The following is a 16,910-nucleotide window of genomic DNA, read 5'->3' as shown; positions in this document are numbered from 1 at the left end:
AGGAAGGTGTAAGTCATGTTCAGAAAAGAATACACTAATAATTTGACTCATTTATCAGTGTTTACTAAAAGGCACTGAATTAGGCACTGGGAATAAAACAGTAATAAAGACATAATCTCAGCCCTCACAAAACTGTGACTCAAGTAAGGAGTTTCATATAAAAGTGATTACTTTAAAGAATATAACTAAATTCTTTTTTTTTAATATAACTAAATTTTTATAACAACCTAACAGATTTATTAAGAAATGAGGATGTATGTATTTGAAGAATGGTCTAACAAAATTTGTGACTATTTTAATGTATCTAATCATCGTGGTATTAATCATATGCTGAAAACTGTTTGAATTAAGACCATGTAGGGAAAAGTCATTTTTTTAACGGTAAAGAAACAGGCAAAAATGCTTTTACAGATACATGCAGTTACCTGAGACAAAGCAGCATCCCGCTCTTCTATCACTGCGTTCATTTCTTCTGCAGTTATTCTCTTTTTACATTCCTTGGTCTTGTAGATTCTATCCACAATTACAGCTCCATTCTTCTGAATAGCTATTCCTGTGTCTGCATTGTTTATTCTGTTCAGTAATTCCTGTAATGTCTACCAACACCATTATATGTTAGTCAGACATGAAGTTTTAATATATTTTATTTAATATAGGGTTTTAATTAATAGGCACATGTGAATTGTAAATTGACTGAGTGAAGTTATTGAATTTTCATATTGCAGCAAAGATGTACATTATTAGTGTGTCAATTCTTCTTTTTCCCACATCTTAGTTCTTGAAACCCACTCAATTGAACTTAAGCCTCTAAGATATAAGACTGACATCAAGAAATCTCCTCAGAGAATGGCTTACCATGTCATTTTCTTCAGGGTTAATATTTTCTAGCCTAGAAAAAAGGGACACAGAAAGCCTGATCAGTAGCATTTCCTTAGTGCAGCAAAATGAGTTCGCTTTTTAAATCTTTAGAACCTCAAGTAATTTCATTCGACTAGTCTTTAGAGTCAACCATGACACTGAACATATTAAAGTGCCACCTGCTCGACTCCATCTTTCAATAATGCTCCATATCTTCTGCACTGACTTCAGACTGTTAAGTTATTAATGTTTACTGCTATATATGACTACAAGGATCAATTGTTCATATGTGCTTAGATGAGGAAAGTTCCCTAGTGATAGAAGCACTACTTCTCATCATTATATTTATTCCTGGACTTTCAATTCTTACCAAAAACTGTATTTCCTCTGGTTTTTTGGACTTCATCACAAATAAAACAAGACAAGTATTTTTATTGCCAAGTTTAACTATATTCCCTCAAAAGCAAAGACAAATAATGACCACTAAATTTGAACTGAAAATCTCCTGCTGCTATCTATTTGTTAAAACAAATACACCATATAGAAAGGCTGACCAAAACCAGAGCACACGTTTTTAGATGACTAATGTTATTTTTCTCTTTCAATACATACTTAGAATTATTCAATCTAAAGCCTAAGGAAGTAAATTCACCCCTCTCATAAATGCATTTTGTCTTAGAAGAGTCATTGTGCTTACTGAAATGTTTTTTGATGTTGGTGAATTGAACAAATGCAGGAATGATAAAGAAAGAAGCTCTAAACGAGTATCTTAGAAAATGCCTATAATGTAATTTAGGCAATCAATAAATTGGGTAAGTTAAATGAAAATCTGTAATGGGTATTAATAAAATGATGTCGATTTTAGAAATAGCTCCATTATTTTTAAATTGTACTAAAATGTTTAGATATATAAGTTCCTGTTTTCTCATATCCCCAATTTCTGGGCTCCTACGATTTAATATTTACCACCATAAAAAAAGGTAACTTGGAAAAGATATAGAGAAGCAACAAATTTATTACAAAGTTGTTCCAAACTATAGTTCAGTGAAATTGCTACATTCATGAAGAGAAATTAAGAACACTGCATTTTTAATAGGAAAAAAATAAATATACATAAAAAACTATTTTTTTAAGAATTAATTTATTTTAGAGATAGCATGAGAAAGAGCACAAGCAGAGGGAGTGGCAGAGGGAGAGGGAGAAGCAGGCTCCCCACTGGGCAGGGAGCCCAATGCTGGCGCTTGATCCCAGGACTCTGGGATCATGACCCGAGCTGAAGGCAAACGCTTAACCAACTTGAGCCACCCAGGTGCCCTATCAAAAACTATTTCTACACATTCTTAAATGGTCTAAATTTACAGTATGACACAGCAATTTTGAATTATATATACTTAATATATCTCAAACTAGTAATGTCCACTTAGATTCACATTTCTCCCAAAATAAATCAACAGTTTTCAAATTCCTGCTTCATAAAAGCTCGTTCTACAAAAACTCTGAAGATAATGATTTTTAATCAATTAAAAAAACAGTGAAAAGCACAAGATAACAAAATTCTTACTTATGGATGCTCACGTAAAAGTATTTGAAAAACATCAGTAGCATTTAAACATCATTTTTAAGGAAGTCATATGTAGTGAAAAGTATTTACCTTAATGTTGTTCTTTTTAGATGAAATCAGACTAAGAGCTAATTACAGCAGTTCCCAAAGAAGACTCAATTTAAATTCTTATAAATGTCATAATTAACTTATTAAATTCGATAATTTAAAATGAAAAGATACATGAAAGTAAACATTCAGATTAGCAGATAACTGGAAATGCTTGCAAAAAAACAAAGTTTAGATCTCAAGGTTATAAATCTCCTTCTTTTGTTCCAATGAACTCCATATATGATTAGGAAGAAAATAACAGTATAGGGAGGATACCTAATTTGTACATTCAAAATAATCAACACAACAAAGAGTGTATGCAATTTCTATGTGATAACCTGTAATTTTTTTTAGGCATTGCAAGGTGAAGAATTATTACTTTAAGGAGAGACAAATGAGTCTGAATGTTTTAAATTATTATCTTTCAAGAGGTTATGGTTAAGAGAGTTGTATTAGTTAAGATAGTTGTATTTAGTCTACTAACAAACTTCTCTGCTAACAAATAAAATTTTTTAAAAAATAAAATCTTCTTGTCAAAGCTTATATTAAATCCTTTCCACATAAATTTAGCATTGCAGATATAAATAATGTATATGATTGCCCTTAGAAGTACATAATGTATAGTGATTTATCATTTTGCTGATGAGTGAATTTGAACATGTTTAAGTAGGTGTGCCAGGTTTGACATGCAGGGCATAAGGTTTAAGCCAATCATTTAGCATTTATTTAAATCTCAGTTTTGCTTTACCATTCTTTATAATTTTCTTAAAGATTTTACTATTTTGAATAACACAGAGGACTGTGGGTGAAGGAGAGAAGTGAGTTGGGAGAAATTAGATGGGGAGACGAACCATGAGAGACTGTGGATTCTGAGAAACAGGGTTTTGGAGGGGATGGGGGTTGGGGGGTTGGGAAGGCTTGGTGGTGGGTATTAAGGAGGGCATATATTGCATGGAGCACTGGGTGTGGTGCATAAACAATAAATCTTGGAACACTGAAAAAATAAAATTTAAAAACGAAACAAAACAACAACAAAAAATTTTACTTATTTATTTCAAAGAGAGAGAGCACAATCCGGGGCGAGGGGAGCTGAAGAGGGAGAAGCAGGCTCCTGCTGAGCAGGAAGCCCACTGTGGGACTCCATCCCAGAACGATGAGATCATGACCTGAACTGAAGGCAGACGCTTAAACAACTGAGCCACCCAGGCACCCCTAACCTTTAAAATTGATCTCAGTTTTGCTCTATGGTTATCCCTGTAAGTACAATGACAAATGGTCATTAAAAGAAAACCAAAACTTTAATGAAAATGAGCAAATGGTTAATGTGAGATACGAAAAATTCATACAAACAAGTAACTTTCAATATAAATATGAGTCTGGAAAGAGAAAAGGCTATTATTTATATTTCTCTATTTGTATTTCTTTAAAAGTTTCAGGAAGTACTTGTCATGGATATCAAAGATTAACTACATCATAATTTAGTCTCAACCAGATTATTTACAGCAGAGATCAGCAAACTTTCTGTAAACAGTCATATAATATTTTAGACTTTGCTGTATGTTCTCTGTTGAAGCTACTAAATGCTGCCTTTGTAGTACAAAAGCATCCAGAGATAATATGTAAATGAACAGGTGTGGCTGTGCTACCATAAAACTTTATTCACAAAAACAACAGGAAGGATGGATGTGCACCACAGGTCTTTACTTTGCACATCCCTGATATAGAGCACTGGAAAATGAGACCAGATCTTTGATGTTAAAACACTGTTTAAGTGCCAACTGCGACATATTTTTCTGAGTTGGATCACTCAATACCCAGTTAAAGACTAATCACCTAAAAAATTGGATTTCAGAAAATAAAATTCAGTCTTAGTAGAACATCACCTACTGTATTACTTAAGAAAACATAAAAATTAGACAAAAACCTACTTTTAGAAAAAAGAGGATAATGTGAAACAGTTTACCAGGTTTTCTATTTTCTATATAAAATGACTTGTTAGAGGTTTAAGCTTTACTAGCAGCATGTGTAACATATAAGGCTTTACTGGTTTAATAAAGACTTAAAGTAATAGTCGATGTTATATGAAATACAGCTGACAAGCTATACATTATATATCATTAAAAGGAAATTTGCAATTATACAAAAGAATAGCAACCTTTTGGAAACTAAATTATGCCTATAACAGTCTAACCAGACATAGTCATGATAATTAGTAAGAATTTTGCTGAAGTAAATGTCCATGGGCTCAAGTTTCAATTGATTTCCTATACCTTGCATATTCTGACTGACACCCCTGCACGCTAAGTGAAAAGACCCATGCATGAAATGTCACATTTCTTGATTTATCCCTAGATCAGTCGATATCGTGTCTTTCCTTTCTGAACCTATAGTCATTCACCTTGTTCAATGGGAAGCAGTTAAACTGACCTCAAACGATAAAAAGAACTAGTGATCACCCTAATCAAAAACTCTGAATTGTTTATTTTTATTCTCTTTCATTTTTACACAGTGTCACCTTAATATGTTAAAAAGAAAAACTGAAGACACTGAGTATCACATGATCTCAAAAGCCGGAATATATATACACAAATGTATTTATATTAGTAAGTAAATTTTAGTCATTTTAACTTGAATCCTTTTTACTTTTTTCCTAGTTTTGACTAAAAGTGAAAAAGAAAAAAGCACTGAAGATTCAAGGGGTAGGGGAAGGCAGACATGGCAGAATATAAGAAAAAACAGATATCACAAAAAGACAGAAGTAGATCAGAACTGGCAAAGATGAAAAGAAAATGACAGAAAGAACTTGAAGATTATAGGAAGCAAGAAATAAGGAATTAAGACAAAAAGAGACATGACATAATGTGTATTATTTCAACTTGTAACCCAGTGCCTCCAAACATGATTTTCAGTCATGCAAAGCTCAATTGGTTCTACCTTAAGAAATTCACCTAAAATGCACTACTGAAAGTTCAGAACCTACAGATGCCAACTGAGTAGAATGGAGCATCCACAGTGACATTTAAAACTATGCTGACATATTATTCTTTTAAAGCTGTTGTTCTTCCCTCTTATGTATTTTTTCTGATCTCCCCAATCCGCACCCCTAGACTATAAAACTGTAGAAGTGGACTACAACATGTTCTTAAGAAACAATAATTATTCATATCAATTAATATTATTTTAAGAATTTATGCAGTTATTTCTTTAATGTCTGTCTTCTCAAGTACACTGGGACCATAAAGCTGCATTCTGAGTAACCTGACAGTACACAGTCAATAAATATTTTTTTTAAAGATTTTATTTATTTGACATACAGAGATCACACGTAGGCAGAGAGGCAGGCAGAGAGAGAGGGGGAAGCAGGCTCCCTGCTAAGCAGAGAGCCCGATGTGGGATCATGACCTGAGCTGAAGGCAGAGGCTTTAACCCACTGAGCCACCCAGGCGCCCCTCAATAAATATTTATTGAATGGATTAAATAAACTAAAAGAAAAGGCTTGGGACTGAGTGTTTTTTTCTCCCTTTCCCACTTCTCCCTTAATACAAATGCTACAAAGAACAAATGAAAAAGGGTCTGCCTCGGGGAACCTTAATTTTAACATATTGTAATAAAAACTGGAAACAAATGTATGCGCAAATTAAAGTAGACAATGGAAGGTAAAAAAAAATAGAAAAATAGAAAGAGAGGTTCAAATTAAATTGAGCCATCAATTAAAGAGAGAATGAATAAAACTAAGAGTAGAGGCTCTAAGGAAAAAGTTTTGAGTTGGGTATGTGGGCAGATGGTTGGGACAAGGGATCAAGGCAAAATAAGGTTTTTAAAAATGAATTAATATTTCCATTTGGTAGGTTTGAGTCACCTATGCAAGTCTGAGATAGATAAGTCCTACAATGTGTAATTGACTTTGACTCCTTGGGCAAGTGGTCAACCACTCCAAGTTTTTTCACCTATAAAGCACAAACATCATCCCCTTGAGGAGTTGTGACATTGTATAAAAAGCTGATTTGTTATCTTTGGGATGTGATTTTGATTTCTGAAAGAAACAAAATCTATTTAAAAGCAAATTTCATGAATAAAATTGGTAATCAGGGTGCCTGAGTGGCTCAGTCAGTTAACCATCTGCCTTCAGCTCAGGTCATAATCCCAGAGTCCTGGGACAGAAGCTGAGCAGGGAGCCTGCTTCTCCTTTTGCCCCTGCCCCTCCCTCCCACTCATTATTTCTCTCCCTCTCTCTCTCAAATTAATAAATAAAATCTTTAAAAAAATTGGTAATCAACCGAGGTAACAAGATTCACAGTCATGAATTACATGTAAATACAGCACTGTGCACCGGCTGATAAACTGAATGTAATAGTACTTCCAAATTTCCAAATTCCAAAAAAAGAGTTGTAAAGTTATAATGAAAGTATTACTGAAATAAAAAAGGCATCTACTTTTTATTTTTTTAAAGATTTTATTTATTTATTTAACAGAGATCACAAGTAGGCAGAGAGGCAGGCAGAGAGAGAGGAGGAAGCAGGCTCCCCGTGGAGCAGAGAGCCCGATGTGGGGCTCGATCCCAGGACCCTGGGATCATGACCTGAGCCGAAGGCAGAGGCTTTAACCCACTGAGCCACCCAGGCGCCCGTAGGCATCTACTTTTTTTTTTTTTTTTAATAAACATATAATACATTTTTATCCCCAGGGGTACAAGTCTGTGAATTGCCAGGTTTACACACTTCACAGCACTCACCATAGCACATACCCTCCCCAATGTCCATAACCCCACCCCCCCACCCAACCCCCCTGCCCCCATCAACCCTCAGTTTGTTTTGTGAGATTAAGAGTCACTTATGGTTTGTCTCCCTCCCAATCCCATCTTGTTTCATTTACTCTTCTCCTACACCCTTAACTCCCCATGTTGCATCTCCTCTCCCTCATATCAGGGAGATCAAATGATAGTTGTCTTTCTCCGATTGACTTATTTCGCTAAGCATAATACCCTCTAGTTCCATCCACGTCGTCGCAAATGGCAAGATTTCATTTCTTTTGATGGCTGCATAGTATTCCATTGTGTATATATACCACATCTTCTTTATCCATTCGTCTGTTGATGGACATCTAGGTTCCTTCCATAGTTTGGCTATTGTAGACATTGCTGCTATAAACATTCGGGTGCACGTGCCCCTTCGGATCACTACGTTTGTATCTTTAGGGTAAATACCCAGCAGTGCAATTCCTGGGTCATAGGGTAGTTCTATTTTCAACATTTTGAGGAACCTCCATGCTGAATAGAGAGCCCAGAAATAGACCCTCAACTCTATGGTCAACTCATCTTCGACAAAGCAGGAAAGAATGTCCAATGGAAAAAAGACAGCCTCTTCAATAAATGGTGTTGGGAAAATTGGACAGCCACATGCAGAAAAATGAAATTGGATCATTTCCCTACACCACACATGAAAATAGACTCAAAATGGATGAAGGATCTCAATATGAGAAAGGAATCCATCAAAATCCTTGAGGAGAACACAGGCAGCAACCTCTTCGACCTTAGCCGCAGCAACATCTTCCTAGGAACATCGCCAAAGGCAAGGGAAGCAAGGGCAAAAATGAACTATTGGGATTTTATCAAGATCAAAAGCTTTTGCAGAGCAAAGGAAACAGTGAACAAAACCAAAAGACAACTGACAGAATGGGAGAAGATATTTGCAAATGACATATCAGATAAAGGGCTAGTGTCTAAAATCTATAAAGAACTTAGCAAACTCAACACCCAAAGAACAAATAATCCAATCAAGAAATGGGCAGAGGACATGAATAGACATTTCTGCAAAGAAGACATCCAGATGGCCAACAGACACATGAAAAAGTGCTCCACATCACTCGGCATCAGGGAAATACAAATCAAAACCACAATGAGATATCACCTCACACCAGTCAAAATGGCTAAAATTAACAAGTCAGGAAATGACAGATGCTGGCGAGGATGCGGAGAAAGGGGAACCCTCCTACACTGTTGGTGGGAATGCAAGCTGGTGCAACCACTCTGGCATCTACTTTTTAAAGTTATGTTAAAAACATTTGGCCCCAGGCACCTGGGTGGCTCAGTCGGTAAAGCATCTGCCTTTGGCTCAGATCATGATCCTTCTCTCTTTGCCTGCCACTTCCCCCACTTGTGCTCTGTCAAATAAATAAAATCTTTAAAAAGTAAATAAATAAAAACATTTGGCCCCAGCAAGTGTTTTTGTAGATATAAATAAACTGATTTTAAAAGGCATATGGAGGGGCGCCTGGGTGGTTCAGTGGGTTAAGCCTCTGCCTTCGGCTCAGGTCATGGTCTCAGGGTCCTGGGATCGAGTCCTGTATCTGGGCTCTCTACTTGGCAGGGAGCCTGCTTCTTCTTTTTTTTTTTTTTTTTTTTAAATTTTTTTATTTTTTTTTCAGCATAACAGTATTCATTATTTTTGCACCACACCCAGTGCTCCATGCAATCCGTGCCCTCTACAATACCCACCACCTGGTGCCCCCAACCTCCCACCCCCCACCCCTTCAAAATTCTCAGATCGTTTTTCAGAGTCCATAGTCTCTCATGGTTCACCTCCCCTTCCAATTTCCCTCAACTCCCTTCTCCTCTCCATCTCCCCTTGTCCTCCATGCTATTTGTTATGCTCCACAAATAAGTGAAACCATATGATAATTGACTCTCTCTGCTTGACTTATTTCACTCAGCATAATCTCTTCCAGTCCCGTCCATGGTGCTACAAAACTTGGGGATTCATCCTTTCTTTCTCTTTTTTTTTTTTTTTTTTTTTTTACAGCTTTATAAACATATATTTTTATCCCCAGGGGTACAGGTCTGCGAATCGCCAGGTTTACACACTTCACAACACTCACCATAGCACATACCCTCCCCAATATCCATAACCGCACCCCCTCTCCCAACCCCCTCCCCCCATCAACCCTCAGTTTGTTTTGTGAGATTAAGAGTCACTTATGGTTTGTCTCCCTCCCAATCCCATCTTGTTTCATTTACTCTTCTCCTACCCCCTCGACCCCCCATGTTGCATCTCCTCTCCCTCATATCAGGGAGATCATATGATAGTTGTCTTTCTCCGATTGACTTATTTCGCTAAGCATGATACCCTCTAGTTCCATCCACGTCGTCGCAAATGGCAAGAAGCCTGCTTCTTCTTCTTCTTCTTCTCTCTCTCTCTCTGCCTGCCTCTCTGCATACTTGTGATCTCTCTCTCTCTCTCTCTGTGTCAAATAAATAAATTAATAAATAAATCTAAAAAAATAAAAATAAAAAAATAAAAGACATATGGAAAAGAAAAGGTACTAGAATAGCCAAAACAATTCTGTAATAAAAGAGCAAAATTAGATGGCTTAACATTACCCGATTTCAGACACTATAAAGATTCAATAATCAATACCATGTGGTATTGGCAAAGGAACAGATGCACAGATCAATGGAAGAGAAAATAAAGTCCAGAAATTAATCCATACAAATATAGAGTTTGAAAAAGATGCAAGGAAATTTAATAGAGAAATGATGGCCTTTCCAACAAATGGTACTGGAATAAATGAATGTCCATACACAAAAAACAAGTACCATCTACCTTACACAAAAATTAACTCAAAATAAATCACAGATCTAAATGTAAAACATGAAATTTATAACCTATAGAAGGATTTCAAAAAACCTGTATAACATTATATATAGCAATGAGTTTTAGATTCAATACAAAAGTACAATCCATAAAAAAAAAATCCATAAACTGAATTTCGTCAATATTTAAAACTTATGTTCTGCTAAACACATCATTAAGAGAACAAAAGCATTCACTGTTGATGGGAATACAAAATAGTGTAGTATAGCTATCTGGAAGATACTTTGGCAGTCTCTTCTAAAGTTAACATAGATTAAACAGAGGCCCCAGGAATTATGTTACTAGGTTTAGCCAACTGATTTGAAAGCATATGTCCACACAAAACCTGTATGCAAATGCTTATAGCAACTTTATTCAAAATTGTCAAAAATTAGAAAAAAGAAAAGAATCACCAGGAGGTGAGAGGATTGTAGGATAGTATGAAGACTATGAAAAAGTGCCTGAGTATATTACAAACTATATTACATAACTTCACTGAAGGAGGTGGAAGGAAAAAAGAAGAGCCATTCTAAGTAACTTTGGAAAGTGGTACTTTGGAAACTGTAAGATTAAAGACTAAAGGAACTATATATGAACAGTGTACTCTAGTAAGAGAAGTTGTTTCTCATGGGGGTACGCATTAATGATTTTGAAAGAGTTATAATGTATACCGGGGTAGAAGATATAAGGAAATGATGGATGGTGGGGATGGAAACCAGGTTTCTTATTGTTGGAGGAAATTATGTATAAGAAAAAGGAGAAAGCCAAAATGAACTATGTGGCACTGGATTAGTCAGAGAAATAAGTATGAATTACAATTTAGCTTAATATTAAGATCCAGATAGGGACGCCTGGGTGGCTCAGTTGGTTGGACGACTGCCTTCGGCTCAGGTCATGATCCCGGAGTCCCGGGATCGAGTCCTGCATCGGGCTCCCTTCTCCATGGGGAGTCTGCTTCTCCCTCTGACCTTCTCCTCGCTCATGTTCTCTCTCACTGCCTCTCTCTCAAATAAATAAATAAAATCTTAAAAAAAAATAAAGATCCAGATAGATACATAATTTCATATCTGTGCGTGTGTATCAATTAGTATACATATATATAAATTTCGTAGCTCTTTCCACTGATTGGGACTAAAAGTAGTCACACCAAGTAACAATGAGCACACCTAGCATCCCGATCTTGGTTTCTAATACCATTTTCCAATAAAAGGAATCACAGCCCTTTGAGGAATGGCTGAGTTTATGGGTGAGGTACATCCCTATACATCTCTACACATCCCTATAAGACATGACCCAGGGGCATTCTGTGGTGCCAGAGAAGTAAGTGTTTAAAAATCAAAAGGATGGGAAATGTGTCAAAGGGATATGGAGGTCAACCGGAAGAGCTTCCAATGGCCAAGCTACAATACTTCAAGCAACAAAATAAACAACACAGTCTTAGATTATAATCCAAAGTATTAAAAGAGTACCCTTGAAGTCTATACTAATATAAACAAACAAAAAAATAAATGAAGGAGAAGAGACAAATCTCTTGTACTGAAGAATTATAAATAATTTATGTAGATATTTTCCATGAGGGAAGTAGAGCTCAATTAACATCTCAATCCACACCCCTTATCCCCACCTCTGAGTACGGGCTGCACTTAAGTAATCTGCAATTAAGTAATCTGAAATCTTTCATATTTCAAAGAATATGAAAGGGGAATGTTGGTAAGTAACATGGAGAAACATGGCAAGCACTACCTTGGCTAGGTGACCAAGATTAACATCACTGATGTTAAATCATGTTGATAGCATAATGTTGAAATAATATGATGAGAATGGCACTTTAGTCCTGTACTCTTTGTCTCCCCAAAACCCATACCTCAGTCTAACCATGTGAAAAAAATTCCTAAAACCCAAATTGAATAATATTCCATCAAATGCCTGACTAATAATCCTGAAAACTGTCCAAGTCATCAAAAATGAGGGAAATCTGAGAAAATATGACTAGAGTAGGCAAAGGAGACATAGCAACTAAATTAATATGGGATCCTGGATGGGATCTTGGAACATAAAAAGGACATGAGAAAAATTAGTGAAATCTAAAGAAAGTGTGGAGTTTGGTTACTAATTATGTACCACTGTGCTTTCTCCCCTGTGACATATGTACCATAATAACGTAAGCCATTAACAAAAAGGAAAGCTGGAAAGTGGTTGTATGGAAACTCCCCTGTACTATCTTTGCAAATTTTCTGTAAATCTAAAAGTATTCTAAAATAAAAGTTTATTGGGGAAAAAAAGGAACTCTAAGTAAAGACTGTGGAGTGAAATCTGAACACAGAAATCTGCCGCATGAACAGAAGATAAAAAATTAGTCAAACAGTAAAGGAAGTAAGACATCACATGGTAATTCTTAAAAGTAGGATAGAGAAATGATGATTTGGGCCAAGTTCACCAAACCTTCCCTTTTATACATAAAAACAGGTATGGAGAAAAGACAATGAGTTCACCAAATCCTGAGAATTTTTCACTAATACCACACAGCTTAGAAATAGCCCGAGAGACCAATGAGTTGTGTAGATAGCCCAGAGAAAAGTAAAATCCTTCCTGAACAGAAGAATCCTGTATTACAGAAGACTCTTTACAAAAGAAGGAAGAAGCATCAGAGTGGACCATTTTCCACTACACCAGTGGAACAAATAAAAGCCCACAGATCCTATATATACACAAGAACAGGTAGAGTGAGCCCGTGGTCCACTGCAAGACACCTCAGGCAGGACAGAACCTGCAACAAAAGGGGTATATTGCCCCAGGGAGAGCTTCCCATGCTCTCCACGCACCCCCCCCAACCCAGCCCATTGTCACAAGAACTATACAGAAAGGTGACCAAAAGCAGTACCTCGCCAAGAAACTATAGCTCTGAGGAGAAGGTAAATAGGTTTCAAATAATATGAAACATTTATTGAGGAAAACTCACTTGCACTATATCAGAACAAAGAAAAGTTCTTGACAATTTACATTATGAGCAAGATGAAGAGAAGTGACATGGCAATTATGAATACATTACAAACATATGATAAATATAAAAAATTATATAAACCAAAGGAAAGAAGAAAAATTTCCTACCAGTGGTTGGTATCTTAGAAGAACATAATAAGAATGTGAATTCAAGAAAGGAAAGTTCCAAGAGAAGATGCCAAACAAAAAAGTGAATGAAATGGGAAGTTGAAAACTTAAGGAAATGTGCTGAGAACCATAAACAAATGAATATATAAAAATTTAATAAGTGAACTAGAAAAAGTAGGGACAGGAATAGTGACAATTGGAATTACTAATATAAAGAAAAGGCTTGAGATGATCACAGTGAATGCAGAGGAAAAAAGAGGGATTCAAATAATTATTGAACAGACAACATATAAAGACAAAAGTGCCCCAATATACAAATAACTAGATTCTCTAAAACAACCTAACAAATAGAATACAAACTTCACAAATCTAAAATTTCCATGAACTAAAAGAAGCATATAGCCCTTAGAGAGGCATGCTGTGGGTTCCAAATATGTTATGAAAGATGAATCAAAACAAATACCATGATTAAGTTCTTCTACTTCAAAAACAAAGAATCCTTCAGGTATCCAGCAGGAAAAAAATCAAACACCAAAAACCAAAATAAGTGATGATAAGGGAAAAAAACCTGTGACCTGACTTCTTTTTAGCCAAACTCAATCTCAAAAAATAAAGTAACATTTTTACAATGTTTAGAACAAAAAATATTTAACTCAATAACTTTATTCATAACCAACTTGAATATAGGAATAACACAAAGCCAGTCTGAAGCATGCTAAATCTGAGAATAAAGTATTTATTAGCCTTTCCTCAAAAAACTGAAAATGAAATTCAGTTACCCAGGGATTTCCCAAAATAAAGAAATCAGGTATAGGGGCGCCTGCGTGGCTAAGTGGGTTAAAGCCTCTGCCTTCAGCTCAGGTCACGATCTCAGGGTCCTGAGATAGAGCCCCGCACTGGGCTCTCTGCTCAGCAGGGAGCCTGCTTCCTCCTCTCTCTCTGCCTGCTTCTCTGCCTACTTGTGATTTTTGTCTGTCAAATAAATAAATAAAATCTTCAGAAAAAAAAATCAGGTATAAAATTTCAGGTATAAAAAAAGTTGCAGATAATAACCATTCAACCATTTTAAATACAAAATCAAAATAAACATCAGGGTGATATTTTGGCTATAGAACCCAATACAATTTTTACAAAGATTTTAAAACTAAAATTTACAAGAAAAAAAGGAGTTTAAAGGTTATTTCATAGGGGAAAGTTAAATGATACTGTTTAACTGAAACACTGCATGATTCAAAAAAGTGAAAAGAATTAATGATTCCAACACCTTACGTTTTTCAGTCTCTCTTCTTAAATTTTGAAGGATCTTTGGGGAATTAATACAGTTTACTATAAGAAAACTTTGCATGAAGTTCAAAAATTTCTTAGTTTCACTTCAATTATTACTCCCAAATTCAAGTTAACACACAGCACCAGCTATGAACCAGGTACTTTTCAATATTTATTAAATCATTTAGTCCTCATAACTTATACAAAGCAGGCACTATTTACCCATTTTGTAGGCAAAAAATTGAGTCCCAGGGATTCTGAGTAATTTGTCCACAGTTACACAGCTAGGAAGCAACAAGGTCAAGATTCAAATACATATGTTTGGATCTGGATTCTATGCTGTTAACCTCTACATTATATTGCCTCTCAAATAAACAGCATGTAGAAAATTATATGATTTTTATCAAATTAGTTCTATGTCTACATCCATTCAACCACCAACCATCAACCATCCATTCTGGTAGATAATAGTATTTAACTATATAAGCAAAGAAAATGTTTGGAATAATGTTTCTCTATTGATAAAGATAGTTATTTGGTAGTAGGTACTGGAGAATTCACGTAAATTTTTTTGGTTTCTTTATTTCTATTATTGGATGAGCTTAATGTCTTATAATGAGTATCAGTCTTCAAAAAAAAATGAAGCCATTAATCTAAACAAAAAACAAACCACATTACCTAAACATAACTTGAACACTGTAATGTTGATTATTTAATGACTTTTTGTCTCCCTAATGAGCAATGTTTTAATTAGTACTTTACTATAATCCCCCACAGAGCCTAGCACAATGTCGGGCAGAGCAAACATTCAATAAATATATTGATGGATCATCATAAAATATTACATTACTATATTGTACCTATCTTACAAGTAGTATATTTCTAGATGCTCTAGAGTCTTGACCTAAATCTGACACCTTAGACTAGCATCATTTACATTATCAGGAAGCTTGAAGAAAAAGAGAATCTTAAGCTCTGCACCATACTTACTAAATGAGAACGAACATTTTAACAAGATTTCCCAAGTGCTTGAAGCCATACTAAAATTGGAGAATTTCTAGAGCATTATTTATCTAAGTGTGGTCCATTATTTACCTAAGTCAGAATCACCTAGGTTGCTTGTTAAAAATGTAGATTCTCAGGCTCTACACTATTTCAAGTGTCATTAGAGTTTATGATACACCTAATAAAAGTAAAAAGTAGTAACGAATAGGAAAGAGCATATTAAGCAAAGAGCAGTGGAAGAATCCACATAGTTTAAATAAATCAAGAAAGTGATAATAAGAGAGGGAAGAAAAGAGGCATTGCTAAGGAAAGTAAAGATATCAAGAGTAGGCTATGAAGAAGTAGAGTAATTGTACAGAGTGCTGTGTATTCCCCTGAACTCTTCTCTTTTTTTAAACTGTTATCCTGACATGCAAACTACTACAGCATGACTGTGGGAATATGGAATTTACCCATGTATGCAGCATCCAATAACTTTTCTTAATATGTAAATACCACATAATGCATGCACTTATAAATGTTCCAAAAGTCACATATAGTTTTAAATGTATACATACACTTTCAGAGACATTTCCATAAGTTTGGCTCGAGCAATTGCTTCATCTCTCTCCTCATTGGCTAACCGCAGTCGAGACATAATAGCTTCATCACGTTCCTTCTGTGCAAAATACACTTCTTCGACCAGAGCTACCAAAATATATAATCCATAATTAATTAGAGAAAATTTAAAAATGCATACTTTCAGAAAAAATAAAAAGCAAAAACAGTTTTTATTTTACTAAATTAAATGAGTATCAATTAATATTTGGAAAAACATTTTTAAAAGCTACTACAAAATTGAGATACATTTCATACCCATAAAAACACAAATTAAAAGGCCAAATAATAACAAATACTATTAGCTCATGAAATAAAGAAACTCACGCATACACTGCAGATAGGTATAATATATTTCTATAGCCATTTGAAGGGCCATTTGGCAATATTTATTACAGTTAAAGATTTGTCTATAACCTGGCAAATCTCCTCTTTGGTATGAGGCCTAGAGAAATTCTTGCACATGTAAACAAGGAAACGTATATAAAATGCTTATTGCAGCATTATATAATAGCAAAAACTGAGAAGCAGCTCAAATGTCCAATAACAGGAGCAAGAATAAATAAATTACTAAACATTCAAAATGGAATACAATACAACATTTAAAACGAATTAACTATGGACAAATGGACATATTTCAACAATAAAATTATGGCAAAAATTGCAAGGTACAAGGCAAAACAACTCTACCTATCATTTATGGTCAATTAGCGAAAATACTAAAATAAACATGGCAATGATAATCATCAACTTCGGGATAGTAGTTATGTCCACAGCATAGTGGAAGGAAAGGAAAG

At 35.2% G+C, this 16,910-nt stretch overlaps 1 protein-coding gene across 11 annotated transcripts in view; it reads right to left on the bottom strand.

Moving 5' to 3' along the window:
• The window catches only part of MIPOL1 (mirror-image polydactyly 1), a 339,430-nt gene that overhangs the window by 213,670 nt on the left and 108,850 nt on the right, over positions 1–16,910 (bottom strand). For all 11 annotated transcript variants that reach the window (XM_047736318.1, XM_047736322.1, XM_047736315.1 and 8 more), the window contains 3 exons: positions 16,074–16,203; positions 856–889; positions 426–596 (listed from right to left, as the gene is read on the bottom strand). In XM_047736318.1, the coding sequence (XP_047592274.1) occupies positions 426–596; positions 856–889; positions 16,074–16,203 (335 nt within the window). The remainder of the gene's footprint in view (positions 1–425; positions 597–855; positions 890–16,073; positions 16,204–16,910) is intronic.

Source organism: Lutra lutra, chromosome 7, assembly GCF_902655055.1.
Source record: "Lutra lutra chromosome 7, mLutLut1.2, whole genome shotgun sequence".
Taxonomy (NCBI): Eukaryota; Metazoa; Chordata; class Mammalia; order Carnivora; family Mustelidae; genus Lutra; species Lutra lutra.
This window is presented reverse-complemented; position numbering and strand designations above follow the sequence as displayed.